Source organism: Antechinus flavipes, chromosome 6, assembly GCF_016432865.1.
Source record: "Antechinus flavipes isolate AdamAnt ecotype Samford, QLD, Australia chromosome 6, AdamAnt_v2, whole genome shotgun sequence".
In the NCBI taxonomy this organism is placed as follows: Eukaryota; Metazoa; Chordata; class Mammalia; order Dasyuromorphia; family Dasyuridae; genus Antechinus; species Antechinus flavipes.
This window is the reverse complement of record NC_067403.1, coordinates 166,195,946-166,216,822: the sequence shown is the minus strand read 5'-3', so window position 1 is coordinate 166,216,822 and position 20,877 is coordinate 166,195,946. Positions and strand designations below refer to the sequence as shown.

The 20,877-nt window shown below is 36.5% G+C and overlaps 1 protein-coding gene across 2 annotated transcripts in view; it reads left to right on the top strand.

Annotated features, from left to right (window-relative positions):
- The window catches only part of ART3 (ADP-ribosyltransferase 3 (inactive)), a 33,482-nt gene that overhangs the window by 1,128 nt on the left and 11,477 nt on the right, over positions 1 to 20,877 (top strand). For both annotated transcript variants that reach the window (XM_051964396.1, XM_051964395.1), the window contains exons 2-3: positions 14,035 to 14,112; positions 18,459 to 19,164. In XM_051964396.1, the coding sequence (XP_051820356.1) occupies positions 14,044 to 14,112; positions 18,459 to 19,164 (775 nt within the window). In that variant the 5' untranslated portion in view covers positions 14,035 to 14,043. The remainder of the gene's footprint in view (positions 1 to 14,034; positions 14,113 to 18,458; positions 19,165 to 20,877) is intronic.

The window sequence follows — 20,877 nt, the reverse complement described above, 5'->3', positions numbered from 1 at the left end:
GGAAGGGAAATGTAGAACAGCCGCCTCAGCTACAGAAAGTACTGCCTTTCATGGGAATAGTGAATATCTCCATAGCTTCAGCCTACAGATTTTTAAGTGTTTAGTTTACTTTTTTAAGTCTTGTAAACACAGATTAAAAATTAGGAATTAAACAGAGGTATAGAAGCGTGTAGGCTTTTAAAAATGTGATGTATGCAGGTTTCTTAATGTGATGCATGTCCCCATCTACAGATCCCAGGGAGTAAAGGCTTCTACTTTTCTTGAGGCTTTCCTGTGATTTGGATGTTTGGTTTGGTTTTCTGGTGTAACTCTCTCTCCTACCACAACTACAATTACAGCATGTCTTTGTCATCCAAAGGGACTGACCCCAGTGTACAAAGAATTGAAAGGAAGAGTTTTTTACATGTTATTCTTAGCTAACAGTTACTGAAAGCTCTTATCAGTGAGATCAGTACCCAATTCAAAGACCACTTCTTCCAAGAAGCTTTTGTTAACACTTTTCTCTTTACCATTAAAGATTTCTTGCCTTCAGCGTTCCCCCCCATCCCCAAACATTTTGCTTATACCTCACTATTTACTTATTTATAGCATTGCCTAATGCCTGCTGGATAGATCAAATTCAAGATGTTTAAAAGAGAGTTTACTTCATTGACCTTAAAATCCATCCCTTCTCCAAACTTCTCTATTTCTGATGAGCATTGTTCTAGTTGTTGATTCTTTTAGTCACCCAAGTTCATAAGTTAGGAGCCATCCTCAATACTTCCCCTCCTCCTAAATTCATTTACTCCAATCATTTACCAAATTTTGCCAATTCTGTCTCCCCAGTACCCTGGTCTTACTCAACCCTCCACTTAGACTCACATCACCTCTCACCTATACTACAATAGCCACCAAAAGATTCAAGGCGAGTCTTCTTTTCAGCCTTTTATACAGCTGCCAAGGTGAAAGTCTGACCATGTCACTCCCCAGCTCAAACAATTCCAGTGTCTGTTTCCTCTAGGATCAAAGAGAAACAACACTTCACCTAGATCACTTCAAACTGCCCATAATCCAGCTCTGACTTAAAGATAATACGGCATAGTGAACAAAATGCAGTAAACTGGGTTGAAATCCTACCTCAGACACCAACTATTTGTGCCATTTAACCTGGGATGAGATGGGAATTCTTTCCTCATCTGGAAAATGAGGGGGTTGGATGAGATAGCTCCTTACATCCCTTTTAGCTCTAGATATATGTTCCTTCCAACATCCAATTCTTTTTCTTCTATTTTAGTTATCAGACTAAAGATTTAATCAACTGAACATAATTGAACCTTTTCATGATGACCCAATGAGCAGCAAACATGACAAAGAGCCAGTAAGATCTAGCTTCAGATTCACACTGACACAGACTGGCTACAGAACCTCAGGCAGTGCTTTCTGCATCTCTGAGATTAAAAATTGGAGAGAAGGTGCTGAGCTGTACTGATGGGATTTCCCCTTGCCATTAAAATCAAAAGGATGCCTCGCCATCATGATCAATCTGTGCATTCGGCTGTAATTATGACTGAGAAGAGGAGGGGTATAATAGAAAGAAAGAGCTCTGGATCTAGAGGCAGAGAGAGAGAGACCTGATTTCAAACTCTGCTTCTAACATGTTTTAACTGTGTGACACTGGGGCACTCATGCAACCTCTCTGAGGCCTAATGAAATAATTTATGGCATTTTGTTGTTGTCCAGTGGTGTCAGGCATTCCGTAACCCCACAGAGGTTTTCTTGATAAACACACTGCAGAAGTTTACCATTTCCTCCTTCAGGGGATTAAGGCAAATAGAGCTTAAGAAAGACTTGCCCAGGATCACACAACTAGCAAACAGCATAGGCCTTCCTGACTCCAGGCCTAACATTCTATCCAGAGCCACCTACTTTTCTCCAATGTATATAAAGGACCGTATAAATGTTAGCTATCATCATGTTGATTATGTATAGCAATCTCATCAAATCTGAAAACATACAACTTATTTTCTTGTATTTGTTTTCTTGTAATTGTAATTCATCTTTATTTCCTCTGCAATATAATTATTGAATCAAAGTTTAGTGTAACTTTTCCCCCAAGTTATATTTCATATGCAAAAATATTGAATAAAATCATTCACTAATGTGGAGTCATTCTGAAGTAACCTCATGTTTTAACCTTGCTTGATTTTTGACTACATGCAGCCAACCTGCAGGAGGAAGCAGTCCCACCAGTGCTAATCATGTATCTCCTTTGCTAATCTCATCTCAATTTAATGAGTAAAGAGGGAGCAGCTGCCACACATGCACACCCCTATGTCATCATTAGAATTGTGGACCAATCAGAATACTTAGGGAGTAGCTGAGGGGGCACTAATCCCACTTCCTCAAATTACTCATTGAGTAATTCAATTAAAATACTTTTGCCCTTATTTGGAAAATGCTTACTCCTCTCTTTAAAAGCATCAGCCCAATTTGAATCCTAGATCAGTACAGTGGCCCACCACCAACACTTTTCTGCCAGTTGTGTGTTAATAAACTCGATAGCTTTCTCTTCTTGAATTTTGCTTCTTTAATCGGGACAAAGACCCAATTATAGAATTTTTCTTTTCACAGTATCATCATTGGTCATTTTACTTTCTTTTATGTACTTTTACATAAGAATGAAACTGAAAGGAAAAAAGCACTCACTTCTCTAGCCATTGTGGTTTTTGTCAGTCAAGTCTAGATATACTTTTTCCACCATGCAAATCCCACTCAATAATCACTATACTCCATTCAGAGCTTTTTCTTCACTTATGTGAAGGATGGGGAAGAAGAGGAGCTGGCCACATGTGCTGACAGCCCAGCCTAGTCCCAGATGGTAAAAATGGCTCTGATCCAATTTTATCATGGGACAAAATAAGGAAAACTTTGGATTCAGTTTGGTTCTGACTTTGGGGAAGTTTAGAAAAAATTACTAATAAAATCATAAGGTTTTTTTTTCTCAATTTGTCTCAGTCCCTTAATCAGGATAAATATCTGGCCTTGAATCCTAGACCTTTCTGTGTCTTTATGACAGTAGTCAAATATTGGTTAATCCTGCTGGAGCCCCCTTGTACATAAATAAGGCAGTGCATTGATCATTAGCATTTAGATCAAACAGATTTATCTAGCCAGCAAAAATAATTCAAACTACTTAAAAACAAATAAGAAAAATAGGAAAAATGATTAAAATAGCTGTGTGAATGGCCACAGAGGAGCCTAGGTCACATATATATTCACGAGGGAGAACCAGACTGAATAATGATCAAGATACTATTATCTAACTCAGACTACCCAAAAAGACAGAACCCTTTAGGCACTAGGAAGAGCTACACTGAAACAAAATGGAAGGCTACCAATACTGAAACCAGAAATGGTCAAGAACATCTGAAGCCTACCCTGTACCCAGAGGAAAGAAACTTGGATGGGGAAGTTCCCAGAAGATCGGAAACCCCTCATTCTCTGACCTGGAACTCACAGTTCTGAGATGGTTATGCCTAAGGGATACTGAAAGTTAACAGCATTCTGGCCTGAGATAGTCCAGAAAGACTCTGAAGTCCAAAGCTCTTTGAACCCAGAAGATCTGGAGCAGGGGTCCTCAAACTTTTTAAATAGGGGGCCAGTTCACAGTCCCTCAGATCGTTGGAGGGCCGGACTAGAGTAAAAACAAAAACTTTGTTTTGTGGGCCTTTAAATAAAGAAACTTCAAGGCCCTGGGTGAAGGGGATAAACGTCCTCAGCTGCTGCATCTGGCCTGGGGCTGTAGTTTGAGGACTAATTCTGGAGGATGAAGCTGGAGGCCTGAAATCTCCTAGTGCTCTGAGTGTATCAGGTGAAAAAAAACCAGCAACAGGGAAAATAAAGGTCAGAATCAAACCGGGCCCAACTACTCCCTCCAGGAATGGAGGAAGGGTGAGAGCCCAGTTCTTGGTCAAAGTCTAACATCAAAAACTGAGGTAGGGATATGAGTAAAGAGAAGAAACTAGGTACTACAAGAGTACCTAGACACATGAAATGAGAGATTAAAAAATGAGGTGAAATAAGAATCCCTTTAGTCATTCTAAAGCATTTGCTATATGGCAGGCTCTGTTCTAAGCACTGGAGATACATAAAGAAGAAAGGCAGTTCCTGTGCTCCAGGAGCCTAATTCTAAAGAGAATGTATAAAAGTAATTTGGAAAGCAGGGTAGGGGAAACAAGGATGGCAATGGGAGTGGAAGGGAAACAGGAAACAAAGAAAGTATGAAGATGTGAGGTGGGGTTGAAAAATCTCAGAGGAGTGCAGCTAATTGATAAATGAGCAGATATTCTGCGCCTTTGGAGTTCCTGGTTCCACCCTCAGATTAAAAGGACATAGGATGGTGATGAGGCAAAAGGCCAAGAATATATTGGTATCTTTCATGAAGAAAGAATTAGAAGGAAAATCAGTGGATTCCTTAAAAATTAGAATGGATCAAACAAATTAATGACTCCACAATACAATTAGAAATATTAGAATAAAATTCAAAGATTGAAATATAAAGAAAATTATCAAAAGCAATTGACTTGGAGAGCAAAACAGAGAAAAATTGTTTTAAGAATTATTGTACTTGGGGCAGCTAGGTGGCGAGGTGGATAGAACACCAGCCCTGAAGTCAGGAGGACCTGAGTTCAAATCTGATCTCAGACACTTAATACTTCCTAGCTGTGTGACCCTGGGCAAGTCACTTAACCCTACTTGCCTCAGCATAAAAAAAAAAGAAAGAAAGAAAAAGAAAAGAATTATTGAACTCTTTGGAACTATGCTCAAAGAGTTATCAAACTGTGCATACCCTTTGGCCCTGTAGTGTTTCTACTGGGCTTGTATCCCAAAGAGATTTTGAAGAAAGGAAAGAGACCCATATGTGCCAAAATGTTTGTAGCAGCCCTTTTTTAGTGGCAAGAAACTGGAAAATGAATGGATGCCCATCAATTGGAGAATGGCTGGGTAAATTGTGATATATGAATGTTATGGAATATTATTGTTCGGTAAGAAATGACCAGCAGGATGAATACAGAGAGGCTTGGCGAGACTTACATGAACTGATGCTGAGTGAAATGAGCAGAACCAGGAGATCATTATACACAGAAACATTAATATCATACAAGATCAATTCTGATGACTCTCACTTTCCAACAATGAGATGAATGATGCCAGTTCCAATGGTCTTGTGGTGAAGAGAGCCATCTACACCCAGACAGAGAAGACTGCAGTAACTGAGTATGGATCACAACATAACATTTTCATTTTTTTGTTGTTGTTCGCTTGCATTTTGTTTTCTTACTCATTTACTTCCTTTTTTTGATTTGATTTCTCTTGTGCAGCAAGAGAATTGTATAAATATGTTTATATATATTGGATTTAACATATATTTTAACATGTATAACATATATTGAATTGTTTGCCCTCTAGGGGTGGGCGTGAGGGGAAGGAGGAGAAAACCTGAAATACAAGGCTATGCAAGGGTCAGTGTTAAATTATCCATGCATATGTTTTGAAAATAAAAAGCTTTATTTAAAAAAAAAGATTTATTACACTCCCTAAAAAGTTAAAAAAACAAACAAGCAAACAGAAACCTTCCCCAAAAAGCTTGGATACCATATTTCAAGAAATTAGAATTGAAAGTTGCTGAGATTTGATAGAACCAGAGGGCAAAATTGTAAATAGAAAGAACAAAGAGAATTCAACAAAAATATAAAACCCTATAAAACTGACATAGAAAAACATTAAACCCAATAGTGAATGAAATACCAAACTGGAAACTGAAGAATCCAGAGCTTTGAAGTTAAAGTAAAAAAAGAAAAATCTCAAAAAGGTAAGCAACCAGGAAGAGTTCAAGTATCAAGGAATCACAGTTAGGATCAGAGCAGATTATGTTGTAACTATGCTAAAGAAAAGGACATTTTGGAATGTTTCCAAAGGCTTTTCCAAAACTTAAAAGATAAAGGCTTATGATGAAGAATAACTTACCCTACAAAAGTAAGTATATTTTTATAGGGAGGGAAAAAGAGAAAGGAACAAGCATTTATGAAATATCTAGTATGTGCCACTTTAAAACTTTAAAAACACTTTAAGACATTATCTCATTTGAGGCTTTCTGAGGTAGGTGCCATTATAATATCTTTCTTAAGGTTGAGAAAATTTAGATACATTTCTCAAATGTATAGAGAACTGAGTCAAATTTATCTTTTTTAAAAAGAGCCATTCCCCAGTTGATAAGTAATCAAAAAATAAAATCTGTGCCCAAAGGGCCATAAAATCATGCATGCCTTTTGACCCAACAATGCCACTACTAGGCAGGTATCCAAAAAGATTAAAAAATTAAAAAAGGAAAAGAACCCTATATGTACAAAAATATTTATAGCAGCTCTTAGGGCAAAGAATGGGAAATTGAGGGGATGTCCATCAATTGGGGAATGTCTGAACAAATTGTGTAATATGATTATGATGGAATACTATTGTTATATAAGAAATAATGAGCAGCATTCTCTCAAAAAAAAAAAAAACCCTGGAAAGTCCTCAATGAACTCTGGCAAAATGAAATGTACTATGTACAAAGTAATAGCAATATTGTGAGATGATCAGCTTTGAATGACTTTGCTGTTCTTATCAATACAATGATCAAAGCCTAATCTGAAAGACTTATGATGAAAAATGTTATCCATACCCAGAGAAAGGACTGATTATGACTGAATACAGATTGAAGCATGCTTTTCTTTTTCTTTTATTTTTCTTGAGGTTTTTTTTTTGGGGGGGGCAGAATCTGCATTTTCTTTCACAACATGGCTTTTACAAAAATATTTCACAAAACTTCACATATATCTTCTCAATGGGGGGGGGGAGTGTGTTGGGGAATGAGGGAGAGAATCTGGAACTCAAGGTTATGGTTTTTTATCTTGGGTAAGTCACTTAATTTCTGTTTGCCTTAATTTCTTTATTTTTAATGTTAATAATACCTTTTAATTTTCAAAATACATGCAAAGATAGTTTTTAACATTCACCCTTTCAGAATCCTGTGTTCCAAATTTATCTTCCTCCTTTACTCCTCCCACCTTCCCTAAACAGGAAGCAATCCAGTACGTTAGACATGTGCAATTCTTCTATACATATTTTCACATTTATCATGTTGCGTAAGAAAAATCAGATCAAAAGGGGAAAAAATGATAAAGAAAAAAGCAAGCAAACAATAACAAAAAAATGATACAAATACTATGTTGTGATCTACATTCAGTCCCCCATGTTCTTTATAAATGGAAATGGCTCTCTCCATCACAATTCCATTTGGAATTGGCCTGAATCATCTCATTGCTGAAGAGTCAAATACATCAAAGTTGATCATTTCATAATTTTGTTGCCACTGTGCACAATATTCTTTTGGTTCTATTCACTTCATTTTAAAATCAGTTCATGTAAGTTTCTCCAAGACTTTCTGAAATCATCCTCCTGATCATTTCTTATAGAATAATAACATTCCATAATATTCATGTACCATAACTCATTCAACCATTCCCCAACTGATGGACATGCACTCAAAGTTTTAAAAACAAATGGAAAAAAAATGTTTTACATATAACTGAGAAAGATAAAAATTTAAAAAAAAAGAAAAGAAGGAAATGAAGATTGGCTTTGCCCAGGATCACATAGCTAACAAGTGTATGAGGTCATATTTGAATTCAGAACTTCCTGTCTCCAGGCCCTGTGCAGCATTAATTGAATAGAGGACATTCAAGTATTCCTAATGAAAAGACCATTTTTATGAATAGAAACTCAATAGACAAATATATTTAATAGTTGGGAAAGTCTGTGGTAAAATGTCTAAATTCTTATTAGGGAAAGACAAATAGAGATATACTTTTGGAAGCAACATATTCAAGATTTTAAGAGAAAAGTAAATCAAATGACTTAGAGGAAAGGAGAGGGAAAATGTATATGCTAGGAAATAAAGGATGAAGAAGTGAGTAGAACTTAATATTTCTCATAAATGAATAACACAAGAAGAGTATACAAACATGGGGGTGGGAAGTATACAAAAATGGGATGGAGTGGACATCATATACACCTCACTTTAATCTAGACAAAAAAGAGTTCAATACAGATATAAAAACACACATACACAGAACTTGTATAGAAACATCTTAAACTTAATAAGAAAATAGGCAGAAAAAGGGTATTTGAAGGGTGGTTAAGAGAGAAGGGAAAGTCATGAAGGGAATAGTCACATTCAAGTCAAATTTCAACTTTAGAAAAACAGATTTTGAGGAAAGGGGAAAATAAAAGGAAACAAGGAAAGGATAAGTATCAGTTATCTATGGGGGTGGGGAGTGGGGGTTGAGGGGACAGTGGAAGATCCCTTATGACAAAAGATAAAAAGACATAATGTATAAATGGTGAATTTGATATTTAAAAGGAATAGATGTTGATAATAAAAATAAATTATTAATAACTATTTTGTAAAATTAAATTCCAAAAAAGATAGTAAATGAAATATATGAATATTTATTATATATGATGCTCAGGCTAATAGAAATTAAATAACTCAATCTCAGAAAAATATATTGAACCAACTATAAATGAATTGACAAAAAGAAAACCTCCAGTACTAGATAGATTTATAAATAAATTCTTTCAAAAGTTCAAAACAATTAATTGCAATTTTACATAAATGGTTTGCAAAAACTGAAAAATATGAGATTCTATCAAATTCTTTTAGTGATACAATTATAGCCTTAATACTAAAACTAGAAGGAGACAAAGCAAAACAAGAAATGTCTACTGAATATTGACATGAAAATTAGTGAAAAAAAATTATCAAATAAGCTATATAAACAAAATTTTTAAAATCATACCAGATTGGGTTTATTCTAGGAATGTAGTGTTGGTTTATTTTCAGGAAAAGTATCATTATAACAGACCATTATAACATTATAACATTATAACATTATAACATATATACCATTATAACAGATTTATGTTAGCAAAAATAATTTTAAAAATCATATGATTGCATATTAGTAGATACAGAAAAACTTTTGGCAGAATACAATATCTTATTTCTTATAAAAATACTAAAAAGAACAGTAATAAATGGATATATTCTTAGTGTGGTCAATTGTATCTACTAAAACCCAGCATTATATATAATATGCATAAACTAAAGACCTTTCCAGTAAGATTAGAGATAGAGGATAAATATCCATTATCATCACATTTATTTACTTTAGTTCTTGAAATCCTAGCTATACAAAAAGAAATGTAAGGAAATAAGCATAGATAAAGAAGAAACAAAATTATCAACTTTTCCAGATGATAGAATGGATAGAATGATGATCCATTTAGGAAACCCTAAAGATATAAATAAAATTAATTGAAACAATAACTTCAGTAAAATAGCTGAAGTTAAAAAATAAAACAAATTCACATAAAACATCAATATTACTGTATATGTTTAACAAAGTCAAGCTAGAAGAGATACTCAAATTCCATATATTAAGACCCATACAGGATCTATAATAAAACAAATCTAAAACTCTTCATGTAAATTAAGACTCAAGTAACTAGAGAGAGATTAATTGCCCATGGTTGGACTCTGCCAATATACTTATATTAATCTACTCAGTGCCATATCAATCAAACTACCAAAGGATTGACTACTTTGTAGAGCTAGAGAAGAAAATAGAAAACAATAGAAAAAATTAAAATTCATCTTCAGTAACAAAAAAATAAAGAGCCTCAAAGAAAATAATGAAAATAAAGGGTGAGGGATAGAGATCCAGCAGTATCAAAGATGAAACTATACTATAAAGCAATAATCATTAAAACTCTTTAGTGATGGTTTAAAAAATAAGCTAGTCAGAGAATAGATCAAATGCAAACCATACAGAAGTGAACAAATATAGAAGCATAGTGTTTTATAAACCCAAAGACTCTGAATTATCAAGTATAGATTTGTCTGAAAAAACTTAGCCAGGGTCACATAGTAAATTTCTGAGGCAGAACAAGATAGGGAACAATCTGTAATTTTGTTCATAAAAGAAACTTTGAGGTATAGATCCTCTCCATCAACGCATTTCTACCCCTTCTCTGCAACATGTACTCATAGAGAGTTGCCCAGAGAATAGTGAAGTTAAAGTATGTGGTTACCCAGGGTCACATAGTCAGTATATATCAAAATCAGGGCTTAAACTAGTTATAAAAACATAATGTTCAAAAGAAAAATTCATATATTGAATTATATGCTTGAAAAAAGAAATGTTAAACACACAATTTCACAAAAAGTTCTCTTTTCCTTGTATATGGAAATGTTTGTGATTATTGGTCTTCCACATTCAGAAAAACAAAATGAACAAAAAATTAGAAAAAATAACTTTATAAAAAGACAGCTAGCTGGCTCAGGGGATAAAGCTCAGGCTCAGACACTTCCTAGTAGTGTGACTCTAGACAAGTCACTTTACCCTGTTTGCCTCAGTTTCCTCATCTGTTAAATGGTCTGGAAAAGGAAATGGCATATTATGTCAGTATCTTTTCCAAGAAAATCCCAAATGTTCAGAAACAATTGAACAACATGCCAGACACTGTGCTAAGTGCTTTACAATAATATCTTATTATATCCCCTTCAAAAAGTCTGTGTTCTACCCTAGCTATTGCCTGAATTAAAAAGATATTTCCATATCTTTGCTAAAGCAATCCTCCATGCCAGGAAAGCATTTCCTAGAAACATTAGCTGCTCACCTCAAGTGTTACCTCTTATATGTAGCCTTTATTACTTCTAAGAATTTTAAGTCTGTCCCCCCTCTTTAAAAGCTAGTTTGGAGGTAGAAAGCCTCCTAAGTGTTGTAGACTGTTTGCCATGTTTAGAGTGAAATGTCTCTATCTTTTCCTGCTGTTCTTTGTTGGTAAAATACAAGGAAAGGTTAAATTGCTTGAAATGCAGTTTCTTTTTTTATTTCTATCCATTAAATGTTATCCTACTGAATTATAAATTTCATTAAGGCAGAGAATACTTTGTAAACTCCACAAGGTCAGGTAATAAAATCTTACCACTTTTATACTTATCAAGTGTTCTAAATATAGTAGGTACTTAGTAAAAGTTGAATCGAACTGATATTGTACAACTTGTGTGGCCCAGGAAGCACAGGGCATCTTCCCTCTCTAAAAAGCCACAGCTTTCAGGCTCAGCAGACCAGGTTTGGGTTCAGCCTTGAAAGAGAAGAATTACGTTCTTATTTGTAATCTTTGGTTTATCCCTTTCCCATCTCAGAGTAGAATTCTAGGGATAATCCCTTAAACAAAAACTGGAGTTTGACTCATGTCTAGGATCTTAACAAAAATATTAAAGTCTCCTCTAGAAAAGTACTAAAAATATAAACTACATAAGGTAGTGAACAGCACTATTTCTTTTAACACCAAAGAACCAAAAGTACATGTAATACTGCCTCTGTAAAATCCCCTGCTTGCAGGATTGGGTCCCCAGGTGGTGAATGCCACAGGTATACTTAATGTCAATAAAAAACTAATATACAATATTAGCTCAAAGCAAATTCTAAAATAGCATTGTAAGAATTCCTTACAGCCTCCAAGAGAGAACTGGGCCTGAAGAGTTGTCTGAAGCATTCATGTAAAGAATATGTGTGTCTTAAGGCTCCAGATTTTCTGGGCCTTAATGTCCTTTCTCTTTCCCCATTCCATTTAGGCAAGACATCTGCAGGGCGGGGGGAGGGGAGGGAAAAGGGGGGTTGCTACTGGAATGTGTTCTTTGCAATTTCATTCTTAAATGCAAAGTTAGTTCTGTCGAGTCTAAAGCTTGCTCTCTTTTCTGCTGCCCGAAGCCCTGCTCCTACAAGTAAACGCCTTGCTCTATGTATAACTAACTCTATTTCTTCTATTGTATTTTGAATTCTGAAACTGCTAAATAGAGTATCTCTTACTGGATAAGGAGGTGATAATGGAAAAAGAGGAAGAAAACTTTCTCCTCTTTTGTAGGTATCATATTCTACAAGGTCTGAGCCTGACTGATTAGAATTTGGTTTTCTTTAAAGTGTCACATGAGAACATGGTCAATTATTGCTATTTCTTTTAATTCCATCAGAGAAAGGAAACACAGAAAGACCAACCAGAAGAAGCAGAAGAGGTCTTGTCAGAAGTATTCAGGACATAGACCAAGCACTAAAACATGCTTCATGGGAGGGAATCCTCCATCATAATCCCCATTACAAAATCAATTGTAGATCAGTTTCAGCAGATTATGTTTTCACTTGACAATTATAATTTCTTAGACTCTGTCTGAGAGAGAAAGGAAGAGAATATTGCCAGAGTATTAATTAGTTCACTTAAAAAATTCTTATCCTTTTTTCCTTTCTGAGGGAAGAAAACAAGACATCAAGAGTTTGGTGTTTTAATTCATTGTGACAGATCAGAACCAATTGTTAGCCAACCTGGTGGTTGGTCTCAGTTCTACATATTAGTTAGATATGTGTATGGCATTGGGCAAATGATGGAGCTTCAGTTTCCTTCTCTGTAAGCAAGGAGTAGCACAGTTCGGAAATTCCTTTTTCCTCTTCTAGGTTAGACAGTGTGCCAGGTGCTAGGAATAAAAAAGACAAAAATGGAACATCCTCTGTCTTAAGGAGAAGGATGTGGGAACATAGATAAGTGCATGTAAAATAAATACTCGGTGGTTTGGGGGAAGCCACTAACACCTAGGAGCTCAAGAAAGGTGTCATGTATAAGGAAGCTCTTCAGCTGAACTTTGACAGGAACAGTTGCCATCTTATTTTACATCGTCATCATCTCTTACCTAAATTTTTGCAACAATCTTATCTTCTGTCTCTCCTCATTCCTTTCCATCTTCTATACAGCTACAAAAATTCCTAAGTGCAGATAGGACCATGTCACTCCCCTACTCAGTCAACTCCAATGGCTCCCTAAATTACTGTATTTAATTCTTATAGCTCTTCTCAACCTGCCCCCAAATTTTCCAGCCTCATTATTTTACCTCAGAAACTGACTTTTTAAAAAAATCCTCATGATGTTTCTCTCTCTCTCTCTCTCTCTCTCTCTCCTCTCTCTCTCTCTCTCTCTCTCTCTCTCTCTCTCTCATTCTCTCACCTTTGGAATCTCTTCTTTCAAGATAGGGCTCAAGTACCATCATCAACTTCATGCCTTTTCTGATGGCCCCAACTATTAATGCTTTCCCTCCCAAATTCCCTCTAGTTAGCATATAAGTTCCTTCAAGTAATCACTGGTTGATACTCAACACCCAACTTAGTATCTGGTCCATAGGAAGGATAGAATACTTAATGACTGATTGAAGCAAAATTGAAAGATTTGATAGCTGATGGGTACCATACTCTAGGAAGGTTGAGAGGAGAGTGTGGAGCCAAGAATGACTGTGAGATTTTGAACCTGTCCCTGGAAGATTGGAGATGCTCTTGACAGAAAGAGGGAAGTTAGGAAGAGTGGTGAGGGGGAAGGGGCTTTCTTTTAGCCAGGTGAAATTTGTCCATAAGACATCCATGTTGAAATGTCTGATAGGCATATTTCTTTTTTTAAAAAAACTATTAACCGATTTATAAAATCCTTAAATATTTTTTAGTCATTTTTTCTAAAGGGGAAATGAAAAAAACATTTAAGCAGCACATTAAGTTTGTTCATTCCCATCTAGACTATTTAACAGAAGCCTTTCAGATGTGTAAGGACACTCATCCAAAGCTTACCATCCCATACCTGGAATTTTTCTTACTCTCTCATAGCCTTCCCTCCTTTTATAAGAAGTCAAGAAGTACAATTTTCAGAATACTGTTATTTGTTCTTAAAAGGTCATAGCCACAGAGCTATCACAGCTCACAAAATCCATTTTCTCCCATCTAGATGAATTTATTACCCATTGCTTTGATTTTTATTCCTATCACAAATGAAAATGTTTCTCCTGCCTCCTACCTTGTAATGTTCCCTTTTTAAGAAAAACACACTACTAAACTGAGTTTATTTCACTTTACTCAGAAGTAAAAAATGAAGACAAACTACCTTGAAATGGTCCCTGTGATGTTGGCAGCCGTGATCCTGATGGAAAGTTTTCAGGTAAAGTGAACCTTGCTAGAGATGAGGGATTTGGATATAGTGATTGATTGTTGGGATGGAAAGCTTCCAGATAACCTTTCCTGAGCCAGTTAAGGGGAGAGGAAGAGAAATGGTTTGGAGATGAGAAAAGAAATAAAAAAGGCAGAAGAGGAATAAGTAGAAGAGATATTGAATTTTGCTAAAGTAGAGAAACAGTGTGAAATATGTGTGTATGTATATATTTATATGTATATATTGTAAGGAATTTAAAAATTTGTAACAAATTTAGTCTCAAATCCTCATTGTGATATTTACTAACTGCCTAGGTATAGACATTTCACTTTATCTTGCCTCTCTGAGCCTCAGTTTCCTTTTCTGTAAAATGGAAGTAATAACACTTGACTACCCATCTCTTCAAGTTACTTAAAGTGCTTTATAAATGTGATCTCTAACTATTAAACAGTCAGTTTCTTTTAACAGATAAAGAAAGGAATATACTATCAGATCTGTTTATCCAGGCTATTTTGTCTGATCCTAAGTTTTCAAGTCCTTTAGATTTTATTGAGTGTGGATGTGAGTGAAGTCACGGTTCAAGGTACTCTTTGTTCTGAACATACAGTCAACTGTGGCCTCTGGCCAAGGAACATGAATGAGCTCTTAATTTAGCACAGTGACAGATTTTTTTATTTTAGAGTGGGAGTGTTGTCTACATTATGCTCTAGGCTGAATGCTTGAACTGTTCAGGTAAGTATCCATAAGTTCTATTGGTGCCACATCTTGTTTGTACTTTCTTCAGAACATAGGATAATAGTATTTGCAGGGTAAAATTTGCTGACATTTGATCTTGCCGGAGCTTACCCATGTGTGAGTCTGATTTGAACTCAGAAGTGCATCCTATAATACTGCAACCTGTTTATTCTGTTATTGCTTTACAGAAGAGGTCAGGAGACACCTATATTTAAGTAACTTTTCAAGTTAGATAGCTCAAAATTTGATCATCTGGATTTCTTAGTCCTATATCTAGCACTAACTAACTTTATGCTTTTAGTAAGGGCAATTAAAAATGGAAAAAAAATTGACCTTACCTATCTCACCAGTATTGTTGTGGGTACAAAATGAGATAATAGATGTGACATCTGTCTGAAAATTTATTAGAATGTATGCATTTATGAGAACTACATACTATGTAAGTTTTCATCATTATTAGCATCATGGAAATAATTCCACCACAAACATCCTGCTCTATGGAAATTCCTCCTTTTCTTACTAGTAACTTACTAGTAATTCTCAAGCAAAGCATATCTCTGATATATAAGAGAAACTTTTGAAAAGTAACAAAATGAATTTTCAGGCAATCCCTATATTTTATTATCTAGGAATGTTTTAGATTAAAGTTCTAGGAAACTTTTATTCAAATAATCCTGAAATGTTAAAATTAATCATCATCTATGTGTTCTCAAAAGAATAGCTATCATTCTTCAGAACCACAGAGGGAAGAACGGCCACTTTCAACTTTTATATTTACTGACCCCTTTTAGTCCTTTCAGAGCCTCCAACAAACATCCTTTAAACACAGCTATATGACCAATGTCCATGCAAAGCCTTATTTAGTTATTTTCTCCAACTTCTAGTTGTAAAAACATCAAGGCTTTACTTAATTCCCTGGTACTTAAGTTCACAGAGTTACTGAATAGTTAGAGTTGAAGTCTAAAGACCATCACCAGACTAGTGGTTTCAAACTTAGAGCCATCCAACTACACAAGAATCTCTGTGAGCCACATATTTATTTCTTACCTTTGTTTTCTTGTATTTTTCTTTATTTTTTAAAAGAGCTTTCTCAATTACATTTTAATCTGGTTTGACCTGCACCCAGGAGTGGATTGTGTATTTGATTCCTCTGATTGCTCTGGACCATCCTCCTTCTTTAATAGATGAAGAAACAGGCCCTGAGAAGGTTAAGTGAGCTGCTTTAAATCACGTAGCCAGTAAGTAGCATAGCGAGGTTCCCATGTAGATGTCTATCCTGTGATCCCAAACTTTCTTCTACTTCTTGCTTTATAAAAGGGAGCATATATTTTAACTCAAGTTTTCTGATTCCAAGCTTGCTTGTTAGTTGCACACTGCTTTCCCAGCTCCATAATCTACAGTATCAGCTGATGTGACATTTTGGATTTCATCTGTGACATGTGGTTAATTATACTGGAAGAGGAATATTGTGGGTTTAAGTGACCAAGTTATGTTCCTAAATCCCTTTACAGTATGATTCATATAATATGTCTTTCGTGCCTAGAATTCTTATTCTCTCTAACTTCCAGTTCAAGTACCATCTCTCATATAAAACATTTCTTGATCTCAACAGATGTTAGTCTTCTCTTTCCCAGATCATCTTGGATTTACTTATCAGTGTACATCTCTCCAGTAGAATGTTAAATTTCTTGAGAATAAGGATTGTTTTGATTTTGTAGTATCTCTAGCACTTTTCTCAATCCTTTATGTGTAGTAGTATTTAAAAAATGTTTCTTTAATTGAATATGATTTGGACATACATGTACTCTCTTATTCATTCATCTGTGGGGCTTTAATTCTGACACTTGATGACATAGGAGGCCCTTTTCTATGCAAAAGTTAATTCTCTGCATGATCCCATCTCCTCCCGATTTCTCCAACATATTGCTCTTACTATGTCCTTGTCTCCTCATTCATTTAAAAAACAAACAACTCAGCCCTTACTTGATCTTACCACTGCTATTAGCTGTTGTTCCACATCTTTCCTCCCTTTCTCAGCTAAATTTCTTGAGAAAGTTATATATTCTAGGAACCTCCAATTTCTTTCCCAATACTCTCTTCTAAATACTCTGCGATTTTAACTTCTGACCTCACCATGTAACTGAAACTACCCTCTCTTACCAGTGATTCTCTTCATCGCCAAATCCAGTGACCTTTTCTCAATCCTCATTCTTCTTGACATCTCTGCAGTTTTTGAGTGTCAGTCATGTTCTTCACCTGAATATCTTCTCTAGGTTTTCCTGATATCGCATTCTCCTGATTCTCTCCCTACCTTTCCAACCATTTCTTCTCAATCTCCTTTGCTAATTCTTCAGCTGTGTCATACCTGCTAATAAACTGTGAGTATCCCCCAAAGAGCTACCCTGTACATTCTTCTTTTCACTCAGTAGTAGTTTATTCAGTGATTTGATCAGCCTCTATGGTTTAATCATCAGATCTGTGCAAATGATTCCCATATCTGATTATCTAGTCCTTAATTTCTCTCCTGAGTTCCAGTTACAAAAAACCAAGTGACTTTTGTCTATCACAAACTGTGTCCCATAGGCATTTCACACTGAACATGTTCAAAACCAAACCCATCTTTTCTCCACAGTTCTGCTCCCCGAAGTTCCCTGTTACTGTTGAAGGCTCCCAACCAGTCTCTTGGACCTCCAGGCTCAGAACCAGGTCATACTTGGTGTCTCACTCTCATTCATCCTGCCTTTCCAATCTGTTGCCATTTGGCAACTACTTTCTACTTTACTATGACTCTCTAGTTTCCCTTCTCTTCATTCACACAGGCACCATGCTGGGTTAGGCCCTTATTATATTTCTCCTGGATGTTACCTTAGCCTTCCAACTGGTCTGCCTGCCTCAAGTCTTTCCCCCCTGTAGTCTATTGTCTATTGGCTGCCGAGATGGTTTTTGGAAGTGCAGGTCTGAGCATGTCACTCTGTGCTCAGGGAGCTCTCTTGGCTCCCTTTTACCTCCAAGATGAAATATAACCTCTCCTTAAGCTCCTTCTAACCTGGCCCCTTTGTATCTTTGCAGTCTTTCACTCTGTACTCCTCTCTCTGCACAGTGGGGATCCAGCCATACTGATCTGGGTCACCCATCTCTGAGTCTCTGCATTGGCTTTCCCTCATCACCACCTGTTCGTTTGCCTGGCTTCTTTCAAGACTCAGCTCAGATGCCATCCCGTGCAGGGATTTCCCAGTCTCCACAGCTGCAAGTGCCTTTCCTTCTCAAATTGCCTTCCATCTGCTCCAGTTAAATCTTCGGCACACCTAGTTATTATATGTTCTCACCTATTAGAATGTAAAGTCATTGAGGACGGGATTAGTTTTTCCTTCCTTCATTTGCCCAGCCTTAATAGAGGGTGTACTACAGGATAAGTACTTAATAAAGGATGATTGCTTAACACAAGAGTGAATGAAAATGTGACATTTTCTATAGTACAAAGGCAGTCTCTGAGGGTGAATGTATGGGGAGCCAAGTCTTCTTGCCCTATTTTGAGAATTAGCAAATAGGACAGGAAAGTAAATGATATGCATCATGTCCCTCATTTCCACAATGTATATATATTTTTTCTCCTCTTTTAGGTTAAGGGTCATATTTTAAGCATGTCTACCAATACTTTTGATGACCAATACCTGAAGTGTGCTGCAAGAATGGAAACCAAATTTGTTCCCAGATTGCTCATTGAGGAAAAAAGCAACCATAAGCTCTTCCATTCCGTGTGGACAGAAGCAGCATCCCAGTGGGATTTAAAGAGAGCACAGCTGTTGCTTCCTCCAGACTTTCAGGATAATCATGGAATAGCACTCATGGCATATATTTCACAAGCTCAGGGGCAGACCCCCTTTTACCAAGAGTTCAGCTCTGCTGTAGAAAAAGCTGGAACATCTCGAGATGATTATATCTACAGCTTTCAATTCAAAGCTTTACACTTTTATCTGACAAGAGCCTTGCAGCTTCTGAGCCGAGAGTGTTCAGAGAGTTATAGACGTCCAGCATACATCAAAAGCCCTTTTACTTCATCTGGGCTTCGTGGATATGATGAGATCAGGTTTGCTCATTTTACCTCTTTCAGTGTCAAACCTGAACCTTTAACTGGCTCCGAAACACTGTTCACTGTCTATACATGTTTTGGCATTTCTACAAAAATAATTTCTGATTCAGGAAATGAAAGCATCCTGATACCTCTGAATGAGGTTTTTAAATTGACCCAGGAAGGAAACAGAACCAACTTTGTCCTTAGAAGTATGAACAAGACCTGCAGCCATTTTGACTGTGCGTACCTTGGAGGTAAGTGAGTCTGCTTTTTGTAAATGAAAAAGGAGCAAGAAAATGGATGGGTTTCTTAGACTAGGGGAGATTAGTAAGGTGGAATTGATAAGGAGAGTTTCTCCTTGTTTTCATCTTCTCATCCATGTCTGACCATTTGAAAGTAATTATAGAGCTCAGGGATCCCAGACTTCTCAGTAACTAGAAGTTTGTGGCCATATTCCTCAGCCAATAGATTTTGTCAGTGCCTTCCTTGCCTTGTGGGTCCATAGCTACTGTTTTCAAAAAGCCCAAGAACAGGGCTATCTGGGCTTAGATATTTTTCAAGGAGTTTTATGAGCATAGGGACCCAGCCCTAGAAAACAGGTGACTTGAGGTCTGAGTACTCAAGAGGTTTGATCTCTTAACCAACTGGGCAACCATAGCAAAATCACTTCACTCTCTTGGAACTCTTTTTTCCTTTTGCAAAATGATCCCTAAATATCTTTCAGTTCAAAGTGTTGTAATTTGTTTAGATTCTTGTCCAGCCATCATGGTTCTCTTAATTCCACCATCAATTTGCAGATATCAGAGTCTATATATGTAGCTGATGCAGTTTGAATCTCTGTCATTTAGAAAAAAATGTCAGTGGGCCACCTGGATTATGAAAGATCTTCAGCATTTCCTTTAGAATCAAAGAACAAATATCTTATAGCAGAAGGGGCAAACAGATATCTACCTGGTCTCCCAGCCTTATAAATCTCCAGCCACAAGAAAGGACGTTCATATAGTAACACATAAGTCAATCGTTAAAGCTTCTGCTGTGTGAAATCACAGGATGTACCAGTGTGTGTGGATATGAGGAGAAGGATGCAGGCAGAAACTAGGATTCAATCAGAAGTGTTGGTCACCTTTGCATTTGGGCTTGTGTACACTGACTCCAAGTTCAATGTCCTGGTTTCTTTGCCTCTAAGGGGAGTATAGGGAAGCATTTAGGACTTCCACTAGCATGACCTCAAGCTCCTCTGCAGTGAGCTCAGAGGCTTCAGTTCTCTCCAGGACTAGCTGTGTTTCTCTGGACAAATTACTTCTCTTCTTTGGCCCTCAGTTCCTTCCTTTGTAAAATAAGAAGGATGTAGCTTGTGGAACAGAACTCTTTAGTAATTTAGTCCATAGGACAATGGAGCAGATGGAGCCCCATTTAGAGCCAAATATCCAATCCTCCAAAAAGGTAGAGTGACTTGTATATAAATAGCTGGATGTCTTCTGAGAAGGATTTGATTAGTCTAAGCTTATGAAGCTCGATGAGAGCAGGAACTATATCTTAACTATCTTTGTACCCCCCCCATTCCCCTCAGCCTCCCCTACCAAATAATAATGCTGCTCACTAGTAGGCACATCATAATGATGATTGAATGAATGGATACATGAATTACCTGTGTGCTGTGCTGTAAAGGTGAACAGCTTAATTGGGATTCTTTTATTTGTGCCAAAGTAAAAAGATTCCAGACTGCTGCAGTAGAAGGACAGTTAGGCTGGGTGGCCACAGATTTATTTGACACTAAAGGTTTATTAAGCTCTATGGCAAATTACATAATAATTTATGTAGACAGACATTTATATAGGATTAATAAATGGAAGCATCACGGTCACCCTTTGATGTGGGTAACACTGGTTTTATTATGTTCACATACAATTCAGGAAAATCTCAGGAAGGTTAAATAACTTGCTTGAGATTACAGGATTAGCAGTTGT